The sequence below is a fragment of the Trichoderma camerunense genome (genome assembly GCF_050948025.1).
Source record: "Trichoderma camerunense strain CBS 138272 chromosome Unknown V8C40scaffold_2, whole genome shotgun sequence".
NCBI classification, from domain to species: domain Eukaryota; kingdom Fungi; phylum Ascomycota; class Sordariomycetes; order Hypocreales; family Hypocreaceae; genus Trichoderma; species Trichoderma camerunense.
The window spans coordinates 1,554,731-1,575,066 of record NW_028145368.1 but is presented as its reverse complement, the minus strand read 5'-3'; the positions used below and the strand labels follow the sequence as shown (position 1 = coordinate 1,575,066).

General features: G+C 45.2%; 7 protein-coding genes and 1 non-coding gene across 8 annotated transcripts; 3 read left to right on the top strand and 5 right to left on the bottom strand.

Moving 5' to 3' along the window:
- Positions 1-78: 78 nt before the first annotated feature.
- Positions 79-3,056, bottom strand: V8C40DRAFT_97521 (glycoside hydrolase family 55 protein). The gene is made up of 7 exons (XM_083223685.1): positions 2,849-3,056; positions 2,557-2,783; positions 2,005-2,483; positions 1,248-1,941; positions 602-1,178; positions 412-541; positions 79-339 (listed from the first exon to the last, which is right to left on the bottom strand). Exons 1-7 carry the CDS (start codon positions 2,932-2,934, stop codon positions 130-132), a joined length of 2,403 nt encoding a protein of 800 aa, XP_083077928.1. The 5' UTR covers positions 2,935-3,056; the 3' UTR covers positions 79-129.
- Positions 3,057-4,265: 1,209 nt separating this feature from the next.
- Positions 4,266-4,360, bottom strand: V8C40DRAFT_t31. The gene has a single exon. It is a non-coding gene; the product is annotated as a tRNA-Lys (tRNA).
- Positions 4,361-4,454: 94 nt separating this feature from the next.
- V8C40DRAFT_233086 (uncharacterized protein) lies at positions 4,455-6,541 on the top strand. The gene is made up of 8 exons (XM_083213282.1): positions 4,455-5,116; positions 5,167-5,211; positions 5,263-5,289; positions 5,351-5,423; positions 5,492-5,799; positions 5,890-5,959; positions 6,028-6,165; positions 6,236-6,541. Exons 1-8 carry the CDS (start codon positions 4,934-4,936, stop codon positions 6,265-6,267), a joined length of 876 nt encoding a protein of 291 aa, XP_083077927.1. The 5' UTR covers positions 4,455-4,933; the 3' UTR covers positions 6,268-6,541.
- Positions 6,542-6,586: 45 nt separating this feature from the next.
- Positions 6,587-9,288, bottom strand: V8C40DRAFT_282544 (uncharacterized protein; the record flags this gene model as incomplete). Its single annotated transcript, XM_083221806.1, has 6 exons — positions 6,587-7,102; positions 7,160-7,188; positions 7,251-8,039; positions 8,099-9,056; positions 9,117-9,209; positions 9,280-9,288. 6 exons carry the CDS (start codon positions 9,286-9,288, stop codon positions 6,593-6,595), a joined length of 2,388 nt encoding a protein of 795 aa, XP_083077926.1. The 3' UTR covers positions 6,587-6,592.
- Positions 9,289-10,578: 1,290 nt separating this feature from the next.
- V8C40DRAFT_261584 (uncharacterized protein) lies at positions 10,579-12,188 on the top strand (the record flags this gene model as incomplete). The annotated part of the gene is made up of 6 exons (XM_083219278.1): positions 10,579-10,878; positions 10,947-11,397; positions 11,458-11,497; positions 11,573-11,735; positions 11,813-12,017; positions 12,094-12,188. The coding sequence occupies 6 exons, from the start codon at positions 10,579-10,581 to the stop codon at positions 12,186-12,188; spliced, it is 1,254 nt and encodes a 417-aa protein (XP_083077925.1).
- A 714-nt stretch (positions 12,189-12,902) lies between these two features.
- Positions 12,903-14,101, bottom strand: V8C40DRAFT_282542 (uncharacterized protein; the record flags this gene model as incomplete). The annotated part of the gene is made up of 3 exons (XM_083221805.1): positions 12,903-13,366; positions 13,424-13,705; positions 13,765-14,101. 3 exons carry the CDS (start codon positions 14,099-14,101, stop codon positions 12,903-12,905), a joined length of 1,083 nt encoding a protein of 360 aa, XP_083077924.1.
- A 2,086-nt stretch (positions 14,102-16,187) lies between these two features.
- V8C40DRAFT_233083 (hemolysin III family protein) lies at positions 16,188-17,631 on the bottom strand. Its single transcript, XM_083213281.1, has 5 exons — positions 17,402-17,631; positions 17,123-17,347; positions 16,912-17,068; positions 16,626-16,862; positions 16,188-16,575 (listed from the first exon to the last, which is right to left on the bottom strand). The coding sequence occupies exons 1-5, from the start codon at positions 17,572-17,574 to the stop codon at positions 16,420-16,422; spliced, it is 948 nt and encodes a 315-aa protein (XP_083077923.1). The 5' UTR covers positions 17,575-17,631; the 3' UTR covers positions 16,188-16,419.
- Positions 17,632-17,804: 173 nt separating this feature from the next.
- Positions 17,805-20,122, top strand: V8C40DRAFT_233079 (uncharacterized protein). Its single transcript, XM_083213280.1, has 2 exons — positions 17,805-18,347; positions 18,400-20,122. Exons 1-2 carry the CDS (start codon positions 18,060-18,062, stop codon positions 19,855-19,857), a joined length of 1,746 nt encoding a protein of 581 aa, XP_083077922.1. The 5' UTR covers positions 17,805-18,059; the 3' UTR covers positions 19,858-20,122.
- Positions 20,123-20,336: the final 214 nt, after the last annotated feature.

The following is a 20,336-nucleotide window of genomic DNA, read 5'->3' as shown; positions in this document are numbered from 1 at the left end:
AATCATGGCGTTATGCAGAGTGCCACTATCGACATGTCTCAGTGCTGTAAACATTACACAAATTTTATGTAGTCTTTGAGCAGACGGTCATTAATATATTTCATCTCGTGATGGCATCTATACTAAGTATTACGCAAAGGGAAGGTAAGCAGCAATGAGGCCACCCCATCCGCCCTTGTTATCGGCACTGAGAGCAGCGGCATTGCCATTTACAGTGACCATGTTCTTCACCAAGTGTGTGCCAAGGTTGAATATCTTCAATCTCTTAGGCTGACCCTCAATAGAGACAATGTTGTCTTGAGCATATGGGCCCGAAACACCATTAAGACCATTGAAGAACTATTTGCTGTTGTTAGCATTGAGATCAAAAGGGAAGCACGAAGATGCAAGTGAAGAATGATGTAGTCTTACCTGCCAGAAACCTAATCCGTAAAAGGTCAAATCGCTGCCACCGACAACACGAAGAGACCAGCCCATGAAGCACTGCAGCGAGCTTCCATCGCAGTTGGAGTAATCGGGGTCAGAGTAACGAGAATCAGGCCTAGGAAACAAGTCAACATTATAGACACATATAAAATAAAACAACCATGGGAAAACTCACGTCCAAGGTTGAGGAGCCACAGGTGCAGGCTGCCAGTATACAGTCTCCGTTTGCGCCATCAAAGCTTGCACATTTTCAGCACCAACAAACTGATACTGATATAGCACAAAGTGCTCAAATGCAGTGCCGACAAGCCATGTTCCGCGCTTGGATTCAACGAGAAGACCTCGACCCACGGCAACAGATTGGCTGGTTCCATTCGTGGCACCGCTCAGTCCATCCAGATCACGGTTGACAGACCAGCCCCAGACGCTTTCCAAGTAGGTCTGGCTGTTGGACTTCAGATGCATGAACAAGAAAGCAGCTTTGCACTGCTCGATGGGCGACTGAGGGTAAGAGCGGCACTTGGTCTCAACCTCAGAGCCAATTGTTCCACCAGCACGGAAGTGCGAATCCCACAGACCAACATCACCAGGTTTGAATCCAGAAGCGTTGTTTTCTACGAGAATGGCGCCGGGGAGGACATCAGCCACGTCAAAGGCGATGTCGCTCACCTCGATGATGCCACGAGAGCCGGTATCGCCCATCTTGAAGACAACTTGAGGGTTCTTCTCATCCTCAAATGTCTTTCCATATGCTATATGAACGAATGAATGCTTAGCAGTGAAACTATGAGAATACAACTATACCGGGAATGATCACTCACCGCTAATAGTAGACCACACCTCGCCGACAATTCTGGATCCAACAGGAACGTGGATAGTGCCGCTAACTCGGTAGTTTCCAGCGGGGAAATAAGTAATCCGTCGGTTAGCATTGGCCTTGAGAGCAGCATTAATAGCCTTGGTAGCATCCGTCTTGCCGTCACCGGTAGCACCAAACTCTCGGACACTTGAAAAGCAGCCGGAGCTGTACTGCTCATACTGAGGCCGCGACTTGGTCCAGTAGGCACCACTGGAGTCGACCAAGGCTTGGGGTCGTGACAGAGAGCCACTGCTTTCGAGGTATTTGCCGGTAGTTTGATCCTTGTAAACTGTTCCTTGAATATAGGATTTCACTGTGGTGGACCGAGTTGATCCAGAAAGAAGAGAGGCTCCTTGAGTATCAGCGACCACATGGTTGACACGGCTGATCTTGAGATTCTCGATGATCAGGGAGCCATCGGCATTCTTTGTGTGCTGTGATACAACGACCTTGTCGGTAGAAGTGGCTTCTGAATCAATCAGAATGACAGATCCTACAGAGTTGTTTGGTGGGGCAGTAAAGTTGACGCCGGTGTTGACATTGTTAAACTTGACACCTTGAAGAGATAGTGTAAAGATATGATCAATCTGGATACCGGTTTTGACATTGTTAAAAGTCAGGGCACGCATAGCGTACTGCTGGTTGTTCAGTCGAATCTATATGCATCACCTAGATCAGCCGTTGCCCATTTGTATTCAATATAGCACGGGATAACTCACTCCAATGTTGCCTCCGGTAAACTCCAAGTCGCCCATGAAAGTAGCAGAGCCGCCGCCACCACCAGTAGTTCCGTTGAAAACGACACCCTGGTGCAGACTGTTCTCGGCCATCTTCATGTGGTTGAAGCTCAGAGTCACGGCCTGGGCAGACGGCCAGTTGACACAAGCCACGGATGACTTAACATCTACACTGGTAGTATCGAAAACGAAATTTCGAACTTGGTAGTAGAGGTTGATGGTAGTGGGAAATGGCGAAGTGGTAGGAGAAGGGAAAGTATCCAACAGATATCGGCCGGAGAAATTCTTGTCGGCCTTGAGGACGGGTCTATCCAATGGGTTGCCAACAAGCTGGGTGAAGATGTAGCTGTTGAGGGTCTGCGAGATCTTGTAAGTACCGGAAGGGAAGTAGATGAGGGCAGGTTTGAGCGTCTTTGCAGGAGGATCTCCTGGACCGCAGCCCCATAGGCAACGTCCTCCGGCTGATAGCATTAAGCGTTAGAATGAGATATCTTCAACGATACTGGCCAAGCCGAATGGAAGTGGGAATCGTACCGTCAATAGCCGCTTGGATCGCAGCGGTATCATCTGTTTTACCGTCGCCCTTTGCACCAAAGTCTTTCACGTTGCGGTAGACGGAATACGAGGAATCGTTCAAAAATGGAGAGACGCCCGTATGCTTGATAGTTTCCATCCAAAAGTCTTGGTGGCGAATGACGGGATGGCACTGGCCGAAAGTGAGGCTCACATCCAAAGACAAGGAGATACCGCGATCAACAAGTCTGCCGATTTTGTGAGCATCAATTGAACCAATTGTGTGTCTAGAGACGAGAAGAAAAGAACCTACGATTCTGGGGCAATCTCAATGGCAGCTGCATTGACTGCGGACGCGACTCCCGCGAGCCATGTCATCAATTGAGTTGCTCGAACCATGGTGGCAATGGTCTCGTAGCAGAAGAATCAATACAGATACTCTGAACAAACTGAGGCAATCCTGAACCCACTGAATTGAGCATGCGGAGAGGCCTGGGAATTTAAATGACATGGTAAACAAGATAACCTTGATCCAAAGTCCGGGGCAAGATCCGCAAAATTATCCGTCATGTTACAACAGCTGCGACCATCCTGACGCTTTTCCGAAGCTTTGGCTTTCCCCAACTTCTGGGCAGCGAATCGGGAAGCCCTCCGAAAATGCTCAAATGCAGGTTCAACAACTATGGTTGGTGGAAGATATATAATCTGGGGTACCGGCGGTACTCAGAGCCGGCCCGAATGACCTGGAGCAGCATTGAGGATCGAATCATCGCGAAAGGCAGCAAGGGACGATCTTCTTGTGATTCGTGTAAATTTACATCTACGAACTAAAGCGGTGGGGCAAACAGCTTGGACGGCGCAGTTTAGGCATTGAAAAGGATATGAAATGTCATCATGTCAAAAATGACGGCCGATCAACTGTTGTTACGTACAACTCCGTTGGTCGATTACATGTACACACAGCTTGGTTCAGAATCCTATAGGCTGGACAATGCCAATAGGCAACTTTCAACGCTATTCTCGACATACAGCTCACCGCAAAGAAGCGCCTCTAGCTGCCGACAAGAAGACTATGTTTGAGGAACATCCATGCTTAGAATGACCCCCACAGGTCAAATCGGGAAACTTTGTCTTGCCCGATTAGATGGGCTGGAGAAAGCTCACATTATCATGCGCCTTTGGAACTGAGCTTGAACGACGACTCCAGCAAGCTAGATGAAAAGGGTTCTGTTGTACAATGAAGCCATCGACCCCTGCCATTGTTACCTAACGGCAACAATCCATGATGCGACCAACGAGTGATTCTATGGGGGCATAGATGACCTCTCAAAAACTCGCCATTGTTCAATGATGTTGCAAGAATGATGCCGGATGATCTATCTAGAAGCAAAAACTCACGACTGATTGTCTTCCGCCTCTTCCGCCTCTACAGCAGACGAATGATTAGAGAGGAAACTATTAATAAACAGTAGAAGACACTCACAATGTCGTCAGATGCATGATGCTGGGGTATGGAGAACTTTGTTTGTCCACTTGGTTGAAATAGGCAGCTGTGTAGCAAGCGAAAATGCATGCAAGGTTCCAATGTTACTTGTCAGAAACCACCCCCTCCAACTACAAAACGGTGAAGTAACATGAGCTTCCATGAGCCTTACTTATTAACCTGACAAAAAGGTAGAAAAGCAAAAAAAGAAAGCGACTGAATCTCAATCGCGTTGTTATATAGGAAAAGCCCAATGCGGGGGTCGAACCCGCAACCTTGAGATTGCATTCAGAATGTGTAACTCTTAAGAGTCTCACGCTCTACCGATTGAGCTAACCGGGCAAGTCACGTGTTGGTCATTGACCAATCATGAAACGCCGATTGAGCTGTCAGTCGCTTGTTGGAAAGAGGTGGTCTTTTTACACTCTATGAAGCTATTGTGGACTGCAAGTAAAGGCAAAAGAGACGACTGCTCTAACAGTTGGGCTTTTCCATTTCCAGCTGACTTCGCTTGTAATATTAATTTTGTGATTGCCCTATGTCATCGAGGATTCTCGTTATGGAAACGATGTTTTGTACGATATCGGCAGTAAAACTTGGGAGCCCAACATCATGATGCTAGTGAAGTTGGACATAATATCCCATCGCCACGAATTCTCCAACAAAACGCCGCGGAATACTGGGTGTGACCAAACTGCCGAAAGTTGAGACAGATTGGGTATCACACGTCAACCGGCACCTGTTTGCATAACTCGTCTTACACCAATGTTGCCGCCATGATCTCATCACATTTGCGCTCTATTGTAGGCAAGAACACAGCTATATATAACGCTACACTGAGCTTGTCGCTCATCGACGTGGAATTTATTGCCCAACCAAGACAAGAAAAAGCCTTACACAACTATATTTTGCACAATGCCCTTCGGCGACACATTCCTTAGCCCGAGAGGCTTGTTGGTGAACAACAACTCAAACTTTGTCTGTCATGGGCCGAATTTCTCAAAGCTCCAACAGGCGACGCAGGCAACGCTAAGATTGCCATATGATGACCAAAGAATTCGCTATGTGGCTGGGTTTACAGACAAGGGAATGCAAGAGGTATTGCTCAATACTACTCTGTTACTAAGACTTGAAGCTAAAGCTAACAGCTGTACTCTGACATACTTATCCCCATCATGGATGACTGTTACAAGGTACACACTCATCCTAAGTCGCCGCCAGTCCTTCAAATAACAGCACAGCAGATTATCAACCAATCCATGGTTCTGGAGGTAAGCAAAAGACACTCCACTGGAAATCTTAAAATACACAGAATCTAAATCTCTGAATCAGAGTGGATATCGTTCCGTGGGAGACGTATGCAAACTCATTTTGGAACTCGCAGCCACAGCCCAAATGGACTATGGTAAAGAAAGCCCATCTTCCAATCTTCTTCAAATGACTCTGATCTTAATATGTCTCATGTTCATCTAGACAAGATATTTGATGCTCTTGAGAGGCTCTACGGCCATGAATCAGACAACGACAGCCTCCGCGAGGAAGTTCAGGTGAAAATGAGAGAACGCATAGATAAACTCGCATCCTTATCAGATATAGCCACCGACGTAACCAACAATCTGAGAGACGCTATTGGAAATGTTACTGAGGCGCAAATCCTGGTCAAAAAGATTGGCGCTGATTTGTCTAGTCAAAGTACCATCGAGCGACTTCGCGCATGCCATGAGGGCGAGCGTGACTCGGAGGACTTTGACGATGACTGCAATGCGTTGGGAATTCTCCAGGTGGGCTCTCAGCGTAGTCAATCTTTAGGGAGGCATATTATTTTTTCGTACTTATAGTTTCACACCTTTGCTGATGACTAAATCGAACAGGGCATAATAGACAAGCAAAATATGCAAGACGACTCGGGCGGCTCAATGGATAACTTGCAACACGCTGTCGGTACGGCATCCTCTCCAATTAATACTTTGAGTCGGAAAACGAGTGATATTAATAGGATATTGCTGTAGGAGCCACTGTGGATATTTGGAATGATCTCACTGCATTGTCTACCTACGTGGCGGAACATACACAACCTGGACCAGGGCCTCTCTTGGATCTACAGAAGAATAAGCTGTTGGAGATGTGGAGCGATTTGGCGACTGAAGGTACGAGATAGCCATCATTGACCTGGAAACTGCCGATTGTCAAATGCTAATATTACTCTCTTCTGTCTAGTCCAGGATTTCCTAGACAATTACATGGAGTAAGTTAAGCTTTACGGCGGCGCCAGCACCACGAATTTGCCCGTATTGTAGCGGCGCCTCCTCTGGACTATCTGTTGCTCTTCTACATGTTGGAGTAGGCCTTGTGAACCTCTATAAGGAAGAAGAACAGTTTCAAGCTGAGCCTACTTGTGCTTTAGTCGATACTGTATGTGTTGTAAGCTTCACAGATCTTAGCTTTCATAGTCAACATCATGATTTGTTGTCACAGAGTTTAATATCGTGCTGGCTGCACACGCGCAAAGACTGTTAATGGCATCTCATGATTTTCTAAATCTCTTTCGAAAGATAACATGTTAGTCATGCTGTATTACTCCTTCAATCTCTCTCCTAAAACCTGACTCGGCGCAAATCGAACCTGTCCTTCCCATTTCAAACCAACTCCTGATAATCCACTCAACTCAACCTCTTCAGGATTCAGAAGCTTTATCTTCCATTGCGTAAACGGAGTGGGTTCGGCGTGGTATTTGGTTTCAAATATGGGATTATCCCACGTCTTTCCTCTTTCTCCGTTTTCGTTAAGCTCGTAGGAACACTGGCGAGACTGGGGTAGGCTTGCAAAGCGAAATACCTGGCCATCTCGTATATCCTCATATATTCCAGATGTGGTAATTTGCAGGTGAACAATCACCACGCCATCTTTAACGGCTTTCTTCTTTGGAAGAGCTCCTCTGAGAGTCGGATCTAAGCCGCTCAGCCGGTAGTGAGATCCTCCGAAGAAAACCCCAGCTAATGCTTTGCTGGGGGCTAGAGTAAAGCTACCGGTGTATGTTTCGCCGGTAAGGCCTTCGACCAGCAATTCTCCAAAGTTAAATGGGAGCTGCCAGTGTTGTCAGTTATTGTACCCTTCATTACGGCATTATGAATGGGCATATACCTTGTCACTTTCGTCGTAGTACGTAAAGGCTTTTGTGTAGCGGTTAGCTAATAACCCTTTTAAAAGATAGCAAGCAGGATTAGTAGCTTACCTTGGAAATCGCTGGGATATTGCTCATCTATTGTCTCCATATCGCGGGCGATCTGGTAAACATCGCTGTCATAATCTTCAATAGACTTCGTGGCTTCAAGAGCAATTTTGCTCTCTGAAAGCGCCCAGTATCGGTATGCCCAAACCATATTCTGTAGCTCAATCACAACACCCGTTTTGAGAGCCAATAGACGATCATAGAATTGAGCTTCGGCTTTGAGGTAGACGTCCTCTTGTCCCGTATAGCTGTCGATCAAGCTCTGGAGATCTTTCACCTGCTTTGTGCAGCGAATGAGTTCCATTTGAGCCTGAACATACTCATACCCAGCTTTAACAGCTTCAGCCTGGATTTGAACCAGCTGCTTTCCATTGATTGCGTGCTTCCGCAGAGCAAGCTGGTATGCAGTCGCGCCTTCAATTCCAGCCGTAATTGCGAACGACATCTGATCATCTGACTCAAGGATCCAAATGTCCCACGCTGCCATGGTGGCAATAGCACTGGAGTCTGCATCTCCCTTTGTCGTGCCCGAGATTTCAGCGATGGAGGGAACATCGACAGAAGGATTGGATTCAAGAGCTTTGATTGCCGTGACCATTTCAGACACCGATGGATATAATTTGCCCAGTGCCTTGACAACCTCTTTCAGCTTCTTGAATGTCCCTGAAGTTACTTTTGCAGCGACTTGATTGGAGATTTTTTCCGCTTCCACAGCAACCTCAACGGCTTTCTCTGCTCCGCTAGCTCCAGCCGGATTACCAACACACATTTCGCCAATGCCAACAGCAAATACTGAGCAGATGTCAAATTAGTCCCGTCTATATAGGCCAGGAACACGATAAGATACTTACTAATGACAGCCGTGATGATTTCTTTTATTGCTTTGAGCTTCTGCTCAAACTTCCATTTCTCGATACCATTCTGAAAATGGAGTCCGGCATTCTGTACAGCGTCATTTTCAAACCTGAACTGCTGGTCGCAGCTGTCGGCTGCTTTGGCAGCGTCCTGATACTTTTGATATGCCGAGTCACGCAGTTTGCCTTGCATTGTTTGGCTATCAGTAGCTTTAGCTAGCATTGTCTTCCACGCCTCAATTTGCTCTTTCAGAGACGTTGCTTTATCCTGAAAACGATCGTACTGAGTCTCGAACGCAGAAGCAGCTGTCAGTGCCAGCTTCATAGTGTTCTTGTATGCGTCTAAAACCAACACAGGGGCATAGGTCATATTTTGGCCCGCCATAATTCGGCCGGCGAGTTGCTGGCCCAGGGCCACGGCTTGTGCGTTGAGCATTGTGTGGGATTTCTGACCCGCTGTGATGACTGCCACGTAAGAGCAGATGGAGATGGCAATTGAGCTATTGATCCAAAACTGAATCAGCGCAATCCGTAGCTCAGTCTCAAGACTGGCTTGCAGCTCAGGATGGTTATCGTAAGAATACTTATTGAGATATTCAACGACCACCTCGCCGTTATCGAAGGCTACAGCTGCCCCGACATTGTCGGTATCCGCGCCAAGATCCAGCACTACCGGGTTGGAATCACCCATACAGACTGATACAGGCTGATTCACCACACGAGCATAAATAGAGATAGCACTGGTGGCGGCATCGCCTGAAGGGACACGTAAAGTAACCGGCTTGGCAGCGGTCAAAACCCTGGCTACAATATTAACGGTGCCGTATTTGGCAGGACAGATGGTGATATCCTCAGTCATGAAAGCAAGAACATCGGTATAGACGTTCAGATTATGCATCCCAAGATCAAGGACAGCTGATGCGTCCAGAAAGATGCCCCGGTGGATTGCTAGTTTCTGCTAGCACATTAGCCTCTAGACCTCAAACGCAACTCGTTAGTGTGGGCATTTTCTCACTGAACGATCGTTCACATTGTCCCCATCTCGTAGAGGAATTGCAGTCATGGCATCCGAGGTGGCATACTTCTGCCAGTCGGCTGGGTTGTTCGGCTGAAGTGCAGTATTTGCCGTGTTGTTAATAATGCAGCTGGAACGAAGGTGAAGGTAAAGCACGGGCTACATTCAGCATATTGGAACCGATTTGCCTTGATATATGTAAACTGTCTGAGAATCCACAGCATTTCCCAGCATTCCGAGTGATAGCGATTTCGGCCTCTGATGATGAGCCTTGTAGCACATATATCATGCCACTTGTCTCATTCGAGGGATGTATGCGAAGGTTGCATATATGCTGCTACTCCTTTGGATGACGTCCAGTCAAACATCATGTCCTCGAATCATACTCTAAGATAAACGACAAGGCACCATGGTTCCTGCAATTGCCCGGAAGGACATTCTTATAGCAACACGAGTTGCGTGACACGTAAGCTTTGAGGACATTTACACAAGTAAGTACCTAGCATATTAATACCTGGGTAAACATAGAGAATTAAACGGACAATTGGTTCATACTTTCCTTTCAGTGTAAGAGAAGGCAACTTGGTATTGCACTATCTTCGAGAAAATAGGCATAGTGTGTATTTACCTACACCGCTACTCAGTATAAACGACAACCGATGCAAAGATAAAGATGGATGAATTGCAAGAAATATCTCGTCTTCTTGTATATTTTACACGAATAGCTAATTTACTGGTTCAATTGTGAAATTACTAGACATAGTCCGGAGCAATGTCAAAGCCAGCTCAAAGACATACGATCATGAAAAAGACATCCATGATGTTTTGAAAGCTCCCACGCTGCTCAATTTGTCCTTAGCTAATGCCAAGCTTCTTGGATGGGTCTATTTTTATTTCTCGGAAACTTTACGGAAGAGGTTGTACGTATTAGAGCCAGCCGGATTGGTGTAGGACGATTATAACAATCGCTAGCTTCAACCTTACAGAACTCCGTGTTGATAGAAAGGAGATGATGGAAGTATCGTTCAATAAGCAAGAATGCCTGTAGATGAGTGCAGTTTCACTAGAACTTGTTTGCCGTTACGTGTGTAACGTATGTCCTACTATTTGCTACACGTAGTACTCCGTATGGAGAGGGCTGGAGCATACATGTGTGATCTTATCGCATAATAATGATAGCTGACCGACAAACAAGATGAAACATAGAGGGGAATCTTAAAGCGAGCAACGTGGAACAGTCTCACAAAATACCCCCAAGAGTATCTCTATAAAATCGGCGATATTAAATTACCGGAAGCATACAATAACTGAAGAGGATTTCCGAGTATATAAAGCCAAGACGTCTTATCGCCACCTTTTCTGCTTCTGAATTATTCTTCACACCATTAGCATAAGACAAACCCTTCATTTGGGATTTTCCTTAACAATATAATAACCACATTAACCTCTTCTACCATTAATCATGGCTGACTTTGACCCATCAAAGCCGATTGACGACCCACAAGTCTGGTTTCCCAAAGGCATGTTCATCGACAATAAGGCGCAGCAATTGACTATCAACGTTCATGCCGCTGATGAGGATGACAAGACGTTCATTCTGAATCATGACAAGATGGTCGCATTCAGTAGATTTCTTTGGACGGGCAAATTGCTTCCAACCAGCCGCGACGCCTATGTCAAAACTTTGGGACTTACTACCACGGAGGAAATAACCGATCAAGTCTGGGATGAGATAGATAGCCTACTCAAAACCTATACTGAGGTATTTTAATTACAGCTTCCCTCTAAGAGTAAAATGAGTTTACTAACAAATCTTTTTTTCTTATAAAGATATCTAAGGATTGTACACAGTTTAAAGAAGTGACTTGGGACAAACTTGTTGATCTGTCAGGACAGATCAAGACATACGCTACCATGGCTGGCGGAACATCGAGCAGCTCGTATTACCAAGGCATGTTAGAATGGGTTGGACAGTACAATAACGAGAAAAGTAAACCTGATCCCGACCAGAAAGCGCTTGACGATCTAGCCAATGATATCAAAGGAACTATTGAAGAGGAGCAGAAAAAGATCCAGGATATACAGGATCATATCAAAGAGGCCCTGGCTGCCCTGAGTACGTTCCACGATAACTGCAAGGGCTACGAGAGTACACTTGAGGATGATGGAAAAACTCTACAAGCACTTCTGGAAAAGGAGGGCAATGATGTTGAGCATTTAACAAGCGAAATCAACAAAGAGTTGAAAGAAATTGAGGATCTACGAACACACATTGACAAAGGTGAGATTTTACTTCAATTACCGAGAGACATACCGATACTAAGTTAAGACGCATTCACAGATTTCCAAAAGATAGAAGAGTCCATCTTCTATGTTTCAGTGTAAGAGCTTCATTTGCCTTTATAACGTGAATTTGAATCTCGCTAATATAGAAATGATTTTTTGCCGCGTAATAGTCCGTTTGTTGGAGCTATTGTTTTAGCGACGGTAACATTTATGGCCAAGGCTGACATCGACCGACTAAAGGCCGCCATGAAAGGAATTCAAGCACTTTTGAATGCAAACAAGGAAAAATTACAAACGGCTTACCGTTTACAAGGGGATACATCATCTATGGGGGTAAGTGTGTAACAAGCTAGTAGCTGAATTTTACAAATATTGATGAAATGGACTAATCTGGGAGTTTTCGTCTACAGACTCAGTTAACAGGCCTTGTCAACGTTATGAAACCTGCTATTGCCACTCTTGAAGCACTTCAGGGTGCTTGGGCCGAGATAAATACCGACCTTCAGACTCTCTACGATTTGTTTGAAGATGATAAACAGTCTATTCCGCCCATGCTACTGGAGAAGCGGCAGTTGGAAGCCATCGTCGGTGCTTGGAACGATTTAAAGGCTTATGGTATGTCCACTCCTTTCATGTACTACATACGTACCTTGTTATTTGAGACAGGATATGTGGCTAACGGTTTACATAGCTAGTGATTACATTGAACATGCTTTTATGACGAATGATCCAGAACAAGTCACCATCCAAGAGTACGTGAAACAGCTTGACAACGCAGTCGATTAAAAAGGTTGGGCATACTACGTCCATAGAGGTCCTTTATTCGGAATGGTTGCTTTTGGGTTTCTGCTGATAATAAAAATATCGGGCACTCCGAATTAGCATAGTACCCGAAAACCTCTCCCCCAAAGTGTTTCCATGCTTGCAGAAATGGAACAAAGTGACCTCTTATCGTAATATCCTATATTCGTCTTGATAAGGGGCTGATCGATGGCTTCACTGTATTGTAGTGTGAGACTTGCAATTCAGATGTCATCGGCAGATGTAACAGTATGTCGTGAAAGGCCGTCCCCGTTTATCATCAAGATATGGGGGTTGGCAAAACTTTAATGGCTGGTTCAGATAAGGGCTACGTCTTAACCGTTGATTTAAAACGTCTGAGAGTATAATACGAGAATTAGAGCGGCGTAGAAGTAAGAATATATACGAATGTATTAACACGTGAGCTTATCTCGTATTATTTACACGCGATGACTGCCAAAAGATACCACCAGCCGTCGCAGTCTAAACTTCATATTACTCAAAAATCGATATTTCATACTTAAGACGTCCATGCTGAAGTCTAGTTCTTGGTCACAGTCACAAATTCTTAAGGAGCAGGTATGCTTTTGTTAGAGTGATTAGTTATTATGGTAGTAACTATATATACAGTAACTAACTTTGCTATTCTTAAAGAACTCAGTCAAAGGATTTGCATCAATGCCAGTACAAGCCCCGGGTTTAGGCGTTTGGAACTGGTACCGTTTTCTTGCCTGCTGCCTTGTTCCAGGCATTGATCCTGATCGTCGCCTCGATACTAGCAGTGTGGTTGCTCACCAAATGCGAAAAGTCATCAATCTTCGCATTAGCAACACTGGCCAGATCAGGCGTGAGGTTGCTAACCAATGGATCGCCCTTCTTGTTGGCGGGTTCTGGCTTCGGGCCTGCAACCCTCGCGCCCCTTCTGGTAGAAAAGCCTCTCTTGGATGAGGCGCAGCCCGCAGCAGGGCCCATACAAACAATTGCTGAATCTGCCCAACGGTGAGTGCAGCTACCACCGGGAGTCAATTCTTGACCAATGATGCTGTCGAGGTTATTCTTGGCGTTGACCAAACAACGCCAGTTTCCGATAGGATCGAGGCCTCCGGGGTTGACCTTCTCGTAGAGAGCGAGCACAGATGTTTGGGCGTAGTCTTCTTGGGGAGCTGGGAATTGTTAGTATCCGCAAAACAGAGAGAGAACAGGAATATTGGAAGAATTACAGGTGTTTGCGTAACCGTCGGGGACGCAGGAATCCTGGTTGACGGAGTTCAGGTATGAAGATGTTGTGCTGTACACATGAACAGAGCCAGTTGACCCTGTCTGGTCGTTGACATAGGCATCCAATGTGTGAGTCAACTCATGGACAAACACCGAGGGAATATAACAGGGGCCGTAGAATGTCGTCACCGCACCACCGGTACCGGCACTGCAGGAGCTTGCTGGGAGAGCAAGAATGTGCTGCGTCCACTGGCGGTCATGAATTGGTACACGGCCAAAAGCATCTGAAAGACACGAATAGGTTAGCGATTTTAACCATACACAATCAGATAGGTTACCTTACCAATCATGTTAATGATCGACATCTGAGCCTGGTTGTGTCGGCACATCACGACTGCACTAGCGCAATCGGTGTAGTGAACATTGTAGACTTCAATATCGTAGGGACTGAATTGAGTCCCTTGGACAACTGACAAGCAAGCCTGTGGAATCCATCCCCAGCCCCATTGGTCCCATGTACTCTGAGTTGGCGTCAAGTGTTGGAAAAACACGCTGTCAACATGAGGGGATAATCCATCAGTGAACAAAACTGGCTTATTCAAGTTCTGTCCGAGGACGCCAGAACTGAATAGGCCCAGCAACTGGAGGAAATTCGCCTTTGAATAGGTGTTGGGTGCCATTTTGGAATCTGTGCCAGTCACGCTTAATTAGACAAAATAAGCATGTATGACTGGATGGCTCATAATGTCAAATCAGCTCAGAAGGGAAAGGATATGCTCATAATATATATACTACACACTCCACGCTACTATATTGTTTCTTGGCTCGTACTTTCGAATGCGGAAAGTGTTACGTGGTAGACAGAAGATTTTTGGATTATATGCCCCTGTAACTAGTTTAAAATCTCATCTTCTCAATAAGGAAGTTCGAATAGAAAGATACATGGGTTAGGCTCTCAGCAGTTGGTTGCCGCAAGACGATGGAGATTCTCTATAAACCGCATGAACGAAAAGGATGTAGTTTATCTAAATTAACTCTCTTAGAGTTTAGCGTTTCCGTCGGTTAGACCTGTATTACCAGCCTCGAAAAGGCAAGAGGATTCCTTTTGTGGTTCGGCCAGACATAAGCTTAGGGTTTCCCTTTCTAATAAGGGTAAAAAAAGCGGTACTAGTGTTGTTGACGCTCAGACCGAGTTCTGGATACGCACTGGTCACACCACTTGGACCAATTGTCAGCATGATCGGATATAGAGCGCTGATAGACTTCAGCAATTGGCTCTTTTCATGAATACGCAATACGCCATTTCATTAATTTGAGTGGTTAGGATTATAGCCGTATGAACCCGAACTCACATTTCATGCTCCTAGACGAAAAATCCCACGCGCTTTTACAATGTAGTTAATTGAGCCCTTGCCAAGTGATTGAGACATGACAACTCTTTTCCTAACCCCAACAAGATACCTGGGCCTTCAACATCAAAGGAGCCAGTCAATGTCGAAGACACAGATCCACTTTCTGATAGCTAGGGTATGCCTGTAACTTAACTCTCACTCATATCATTACCAATACAATCATATTATAATCCTAGTTTGCCTATCGCTACAACGGACACGGAGTAGAAAAAAAGTTCCGAGTTTATTTGATCCGGCTGCTTCGGCTTTATTGCCTTATGGCCGAAGCTGCCGGCATAGCCGTAAACAATTTAAAGGCATGAGTACGTAACCTATCTTACTTTGATGTCTTGTCATCACATACAGGCTTCTGAAATAGGTCTAAAGGGAAAAGTCGGTCAAAGCTAGACCGTTGCTATATTTACGTAAATGACAGCCAGTCAATTGGGGACAAACATAACCGAAACTAATGCTCTCTTAAAAACAAGAGAGTTTTGTTGGTTAAAAGTAAAGAAATGTCACGAAGATTTGTTACTGTGGGCTTAATCCTAAGTGACAAAGTTTTATTCAAATATGAATGTCATGGTAATAAATCTCTAGCTGTTCGTGGCGATGATGGAGCTTCATTATGCAAATACATGAAGATTTCTGGACATAAAAAAGTTGATCAATTGTATGTGAGCCTTTCGGCTAAAAGTGTGGCATAACATTGTAGCCTACGGTGTCGAAAAGCAAACTTCAGACCTGGTACTCTACTTTTACAGTAATGCTAAGCGAATCAAGTGGGAAAATTTGGGCTGATAGACGCGTGGCGTTTTAGATGGAAATACAGTGTTTGCTGTGGAGATGGGTGGACTCTGCTGCTTACCCCTGTATGTTCATGTATCAGACCTGCCCATTGCTCCATTGATCTAAGATCTTGACTCCTTACTGCAGGGCTACTGCAACGCCATATGCTAGAGCACGGACTTCCGAGTGTACAGGTCATATTATCCAAAAGATCTGATTTAGTATCAGATAAACAAGAAGATGGTACCTCGTAAAACTTTCCATACCTAAAGTAGGCTCTTTAGTACGAACTAGAGATGTCGGGATTTTTATTGAGCTTTGCCATGTTACCATGTTGATATCTAGCTCCCAAACGAATAACGGGCTAACTAAACCCATCGTAAAACCTGCCGCAAATTGATCGTTCTTGAATACATGTACACTAAGCTGAAGCATGGCCGTCCGTGCACTGCCAGCTTCGATTATGCCATGGCACTGGGACAGACCAAGACCATGTGTAATATTGACACTCCAACGTAGCCTATCTGCTTGTTAATCGTCAAGGATACACAGAGATCTTTAAACCACCATAGAAAGTTAATTTGAACACCTGTCTGTTAAACAATATCTTTACAAAACAGTGGTTTGACATGATATGGTGGCTCCACTGAGTCCACTCTACTATTTCACTACAGCTTTACTTGCAGAGATTAAGAAGCAATCAAGAAATTCGCATAAAGTGGTTCTTCCCACCTTTGTGTGATTAATAAAAGATGTTTATCTGTAAATAATGAATCATTCACTCGTATTGCGCCCACCCCCCCTACATTTGAGTGCTGTCAGTTGACACATGTGTCGACTTTAGAACGAATAATCGAGAAGGCATTCAGTAAGCCAAAGAAATGTATAACAGCAGCAATCATGACTGCAACATGGAGAATTTGGTGGCTGGCACCGAAGATGTCAAATTTGTGTGGAACCCATCTCTCCGGGACCTATGTAAAGTTAGTATGAATCCCAAACGGTAGCCCAATGATAGTCATACCCTGGCGGCATAGATGATTGCACCCGTAAGATTAGACGTGGCCATCCATCCCATCCAATTCAAAGACATGTGTGCCTTTTGAAGTTCCCATCCGTGGAGTATGAGACCATGAACAACGAATATAATAGAGCTCAGCCCAAATCCACCATAAAAGCAGGCACGCCAATGTCTAAACTGCGGAGAGATGAAGCGTGGGTGTAATGTAACTATTGCACAACCTAGTGCAGTGCCGCTTGTCTAGGAAAGCTTAGCTCATATAATAGATCAACATTGTTGGCTAACTTACAGTCATCCAATAAAACCGCTGTAAATTTTGGTTGCAGAAGAAGCCGTAGTAAATCGTCGGAATACCGGCACCCCACATCAAAACAAGAATACCAAGATAATCTAACTTATTCCAGTATGAAGTGAGAGCTTGGCTATGATTCCATAAGATGTGAAAACTTGAAAAGTGGTTAGCAACAGCATGAATAGAGGGTCTGAAGAGCTCTACTAACGTCGCTGAGAATGCGAAGCAGACGGCGACTCCAAGGCAGTAAATGGAAATTACCACTATGTCATCGACTTGTGCGTTCACCTGAAACTGATAATAATTCCAGTAGAAGTATAATGGCAGAATACAGAATACAATGCATCCAACTAAATGGGAGTAAATGTTGATCGTTTGGTTGTGTAGATAGAGTATGCCGGTGTAGGAAACCCAGGTCGAGCCAGACGTAGGCCTATAATATGAATTAAAGCTATTCATGTTGTAAGGAGTTATGTAATTAGCTTACCTATAGCCTGATAGAAGAAATTCGTTGTCTTGTTGCCACTTAGGTATTTCGTGGAAATACAACAACCTCGGCACTCTTAACAAGAGATGGTCTGCCTTGTTCTGTTTCATAAGGGGGTTCGTTTCCATACTTAATTGAGAGACGGATTCTAATGTCCCTCGCCGGAGAGACATTGTTTGCGAAAAGAGTCTGGTGACTGCAGTGCAGCTGGTTGGAAAGAGAAAAATGAAGGATTGTCGGCGTGAGTGAACTATCAGCAGACAACTTTCCATTAGCCGCTCATCCCCTCAGTGTTAAGTCAGCAAAGCGCTAAAGGCTCCAATGGCAGCTAGCAAACTTCAGCCCCCAAAAAACTGCTCCAATCAGCGTGTGCGTGTACCTTCTGAAACCCATCCTGAAATAGCCTTGAAACTAAGCGAGGGAGCAGCCGTTCTCCCGCAGCCACACAGTATGTGGTTGGTTAGAGGTCACCTAATGCCTCTGAAGGATCGGCCCCTTTGCAAGATGCTTCAAATCATCAAAGTCAACTGCGTTCCTTGGATCTTGCCTACGAGATGTTTCTGTCGGTTCCCAAGAATGAGCGTTCAATCGCTACGAAGAATATCCCCAAGTTCTGTTACCTTTTTCCAAGCTTGCGTTGAGCGCATTAGCAATTCCCATGGAAATACAACGTCCTGAATTTATAAACACCACGTTTGTTGGTTATGTGCCAAATCCAGACGGTCGCGGAACGCTATCGCTACTATTCTCATGTCTCCTCACCCTTAGTCTATGCGTTTGGTCAGCTATCTATTTAGACCTTCCACCGTATGGCGAAACAGATATCGAATACACGTATAGATACTTGAAATGGAGTATTCTAGGGATATTTGGGCCTGAGCTTGTTATCTGGGCGGCTTGGCGCCAGTTTATTTCTGCTCGAACATTGACAAAATTTATCCAGGAGGTTGTAGAAACCTTGGGCTATTGTGATGTCAGTTGCTAATCATTTCCGACAGAAGAACAACAACGGTCGAAATCCACAGTGGACGATGGTCCATGGGTTCTACGCAGGCATGGGTGGATTCGTATTTGATATGGATACCCCCGAAATGCACGGCCCACGTTTTATCCCTCAACGGCGCCTTCATGTAACCCCTCGAGGAATCCAGCTGCTCGCCAAATGTGGCTTGCTGCCAGACATTTCGCTGGAGGATATCAAGGATAAAAGCAAGACAGACGGATCAGGGAAACTCATCTGCTGTTTCCAGGTCAGCTGGATGGTAGTGCAGGCTGCCGTGCGAGTCGCAGTTGGCCTTCCGTTGACACCGCTCGAAACGAATACTATAGGCCATGTCGTCTGTGCGCTGATCAATTATGCTCTCTGGTGGTATAAGCCAAGATGGATCAAGGAACCAACAATACTTAGAGGGGAATGGACTCGACCAATATGTGCTTTCATGTACATGTCCAGTCAAGTCAGCGCAGAGCACAAGGTCAATAGAGACGTCTTACGTGACTTTGGTGTCAAGACAGAAATGAGTGGAGTCCTATACACCCCTGGTCTTCCAGGGTCACAAGAAAGCTTGGACGCGCGAACACTCGGGACGAAAGTCGCCCCAATAAGCGATCAAGAAGGTTCTGAAGAGGATATCCAACTTACAGATGAATCGGAACCCTCAGACGACGCGTTCCCAGTGAATGGTCGTATCACTATGCGCAAAGGGCTTGAACTATCAGCACAAACATTCCACCAGGAAGAAGTTGTCAGCAAAACTGCCCACAACACAATTCCATCGGAAATGCGGGTTGAGAGGTGGAAGCTGGCATGCAAAGCCATTGAACAATACCCTGCCATTAGAGATCGGCTCGATATTCCGCCTTGTGACCAAGATGAACTAAGATACCGGGAGGCTCATCGATTGTATCCTGAAATGCCGGACAAAGTTAGTCAGCACCCAAGAGGCCACAAGCCAAGTGAGCATGTCAAAGCGAGTTCAAATAAGAGTTGGTGGTGCCCATCAGAGGAGCTCGTGGTTGAACGTCCTAGAAACTGGCCGGGAGATGATCTACTACGTCATATGCAGGGCCATCTAATGGGCATTATTTTGTGGTGCTCCAGCACGGTGTACGGCGCCGTTCACGTGGCTGGCTGGAATGAACAATTTCCCACTAATGTTGAGTCTTGGTTCTGGAGAATGTCCGGTGTCTATATTGTGTTCAGTGGACTCTTGTGGTCTTTCTTCAACCTCATGGGCCACCTCTCTGGCTCAGTGTGGTGGTTTTGGTACGGCATACTGGAAGGCGCTGAACGTAAAAGGAGTCACATCCTCATTTACGTCTTATGTTGCATTGGAGGGACTCTTTATGTTATCGCACGGGTATATCTCGTTTTGGAAGCCTTTATTTCTCTACGGGCATTACCTGCAGCGGCATACGACTCTCCATCTTGGGTTTTGACCGTGCCTCATTTATAATTTTGACGAGATAATATGCTAAGCTTGGCAAGATCTACAGATTTTTTATTGGTCGTCAAATAGTGTTTCCGTAAGAGTTAAACATACATTTGAGTAGTATTTTTATAATCCAAGACTTGTTTTATCTCAGTAAGAATGATAACGGGCAAGTGTTAGGGCATTCCATACTATATAATATCGAGATTTGTCCTGGAAGGCAACCAGCATAGCACAGAACGGTAGATATGCCTTAGTCGCAGCTACGATAATGCGTATTATTATTTTCGTCTTATAAACATCAGTATTGAGATATTCTTTTCAACAAGGAGATTAAACATCCATAATGCCGGATAAAGCCGAGTGTCCCAAAAAGTGACGAATTTCAGGGAGTTGTATATTGCCGCATATTGCCGCTGGTGGCAAGTTATTACCGCAAAACCCGCTGGGCATCTCATAATCAGCATATAAACATCATAGAATGCAGCCTCATGTAAGCCGTT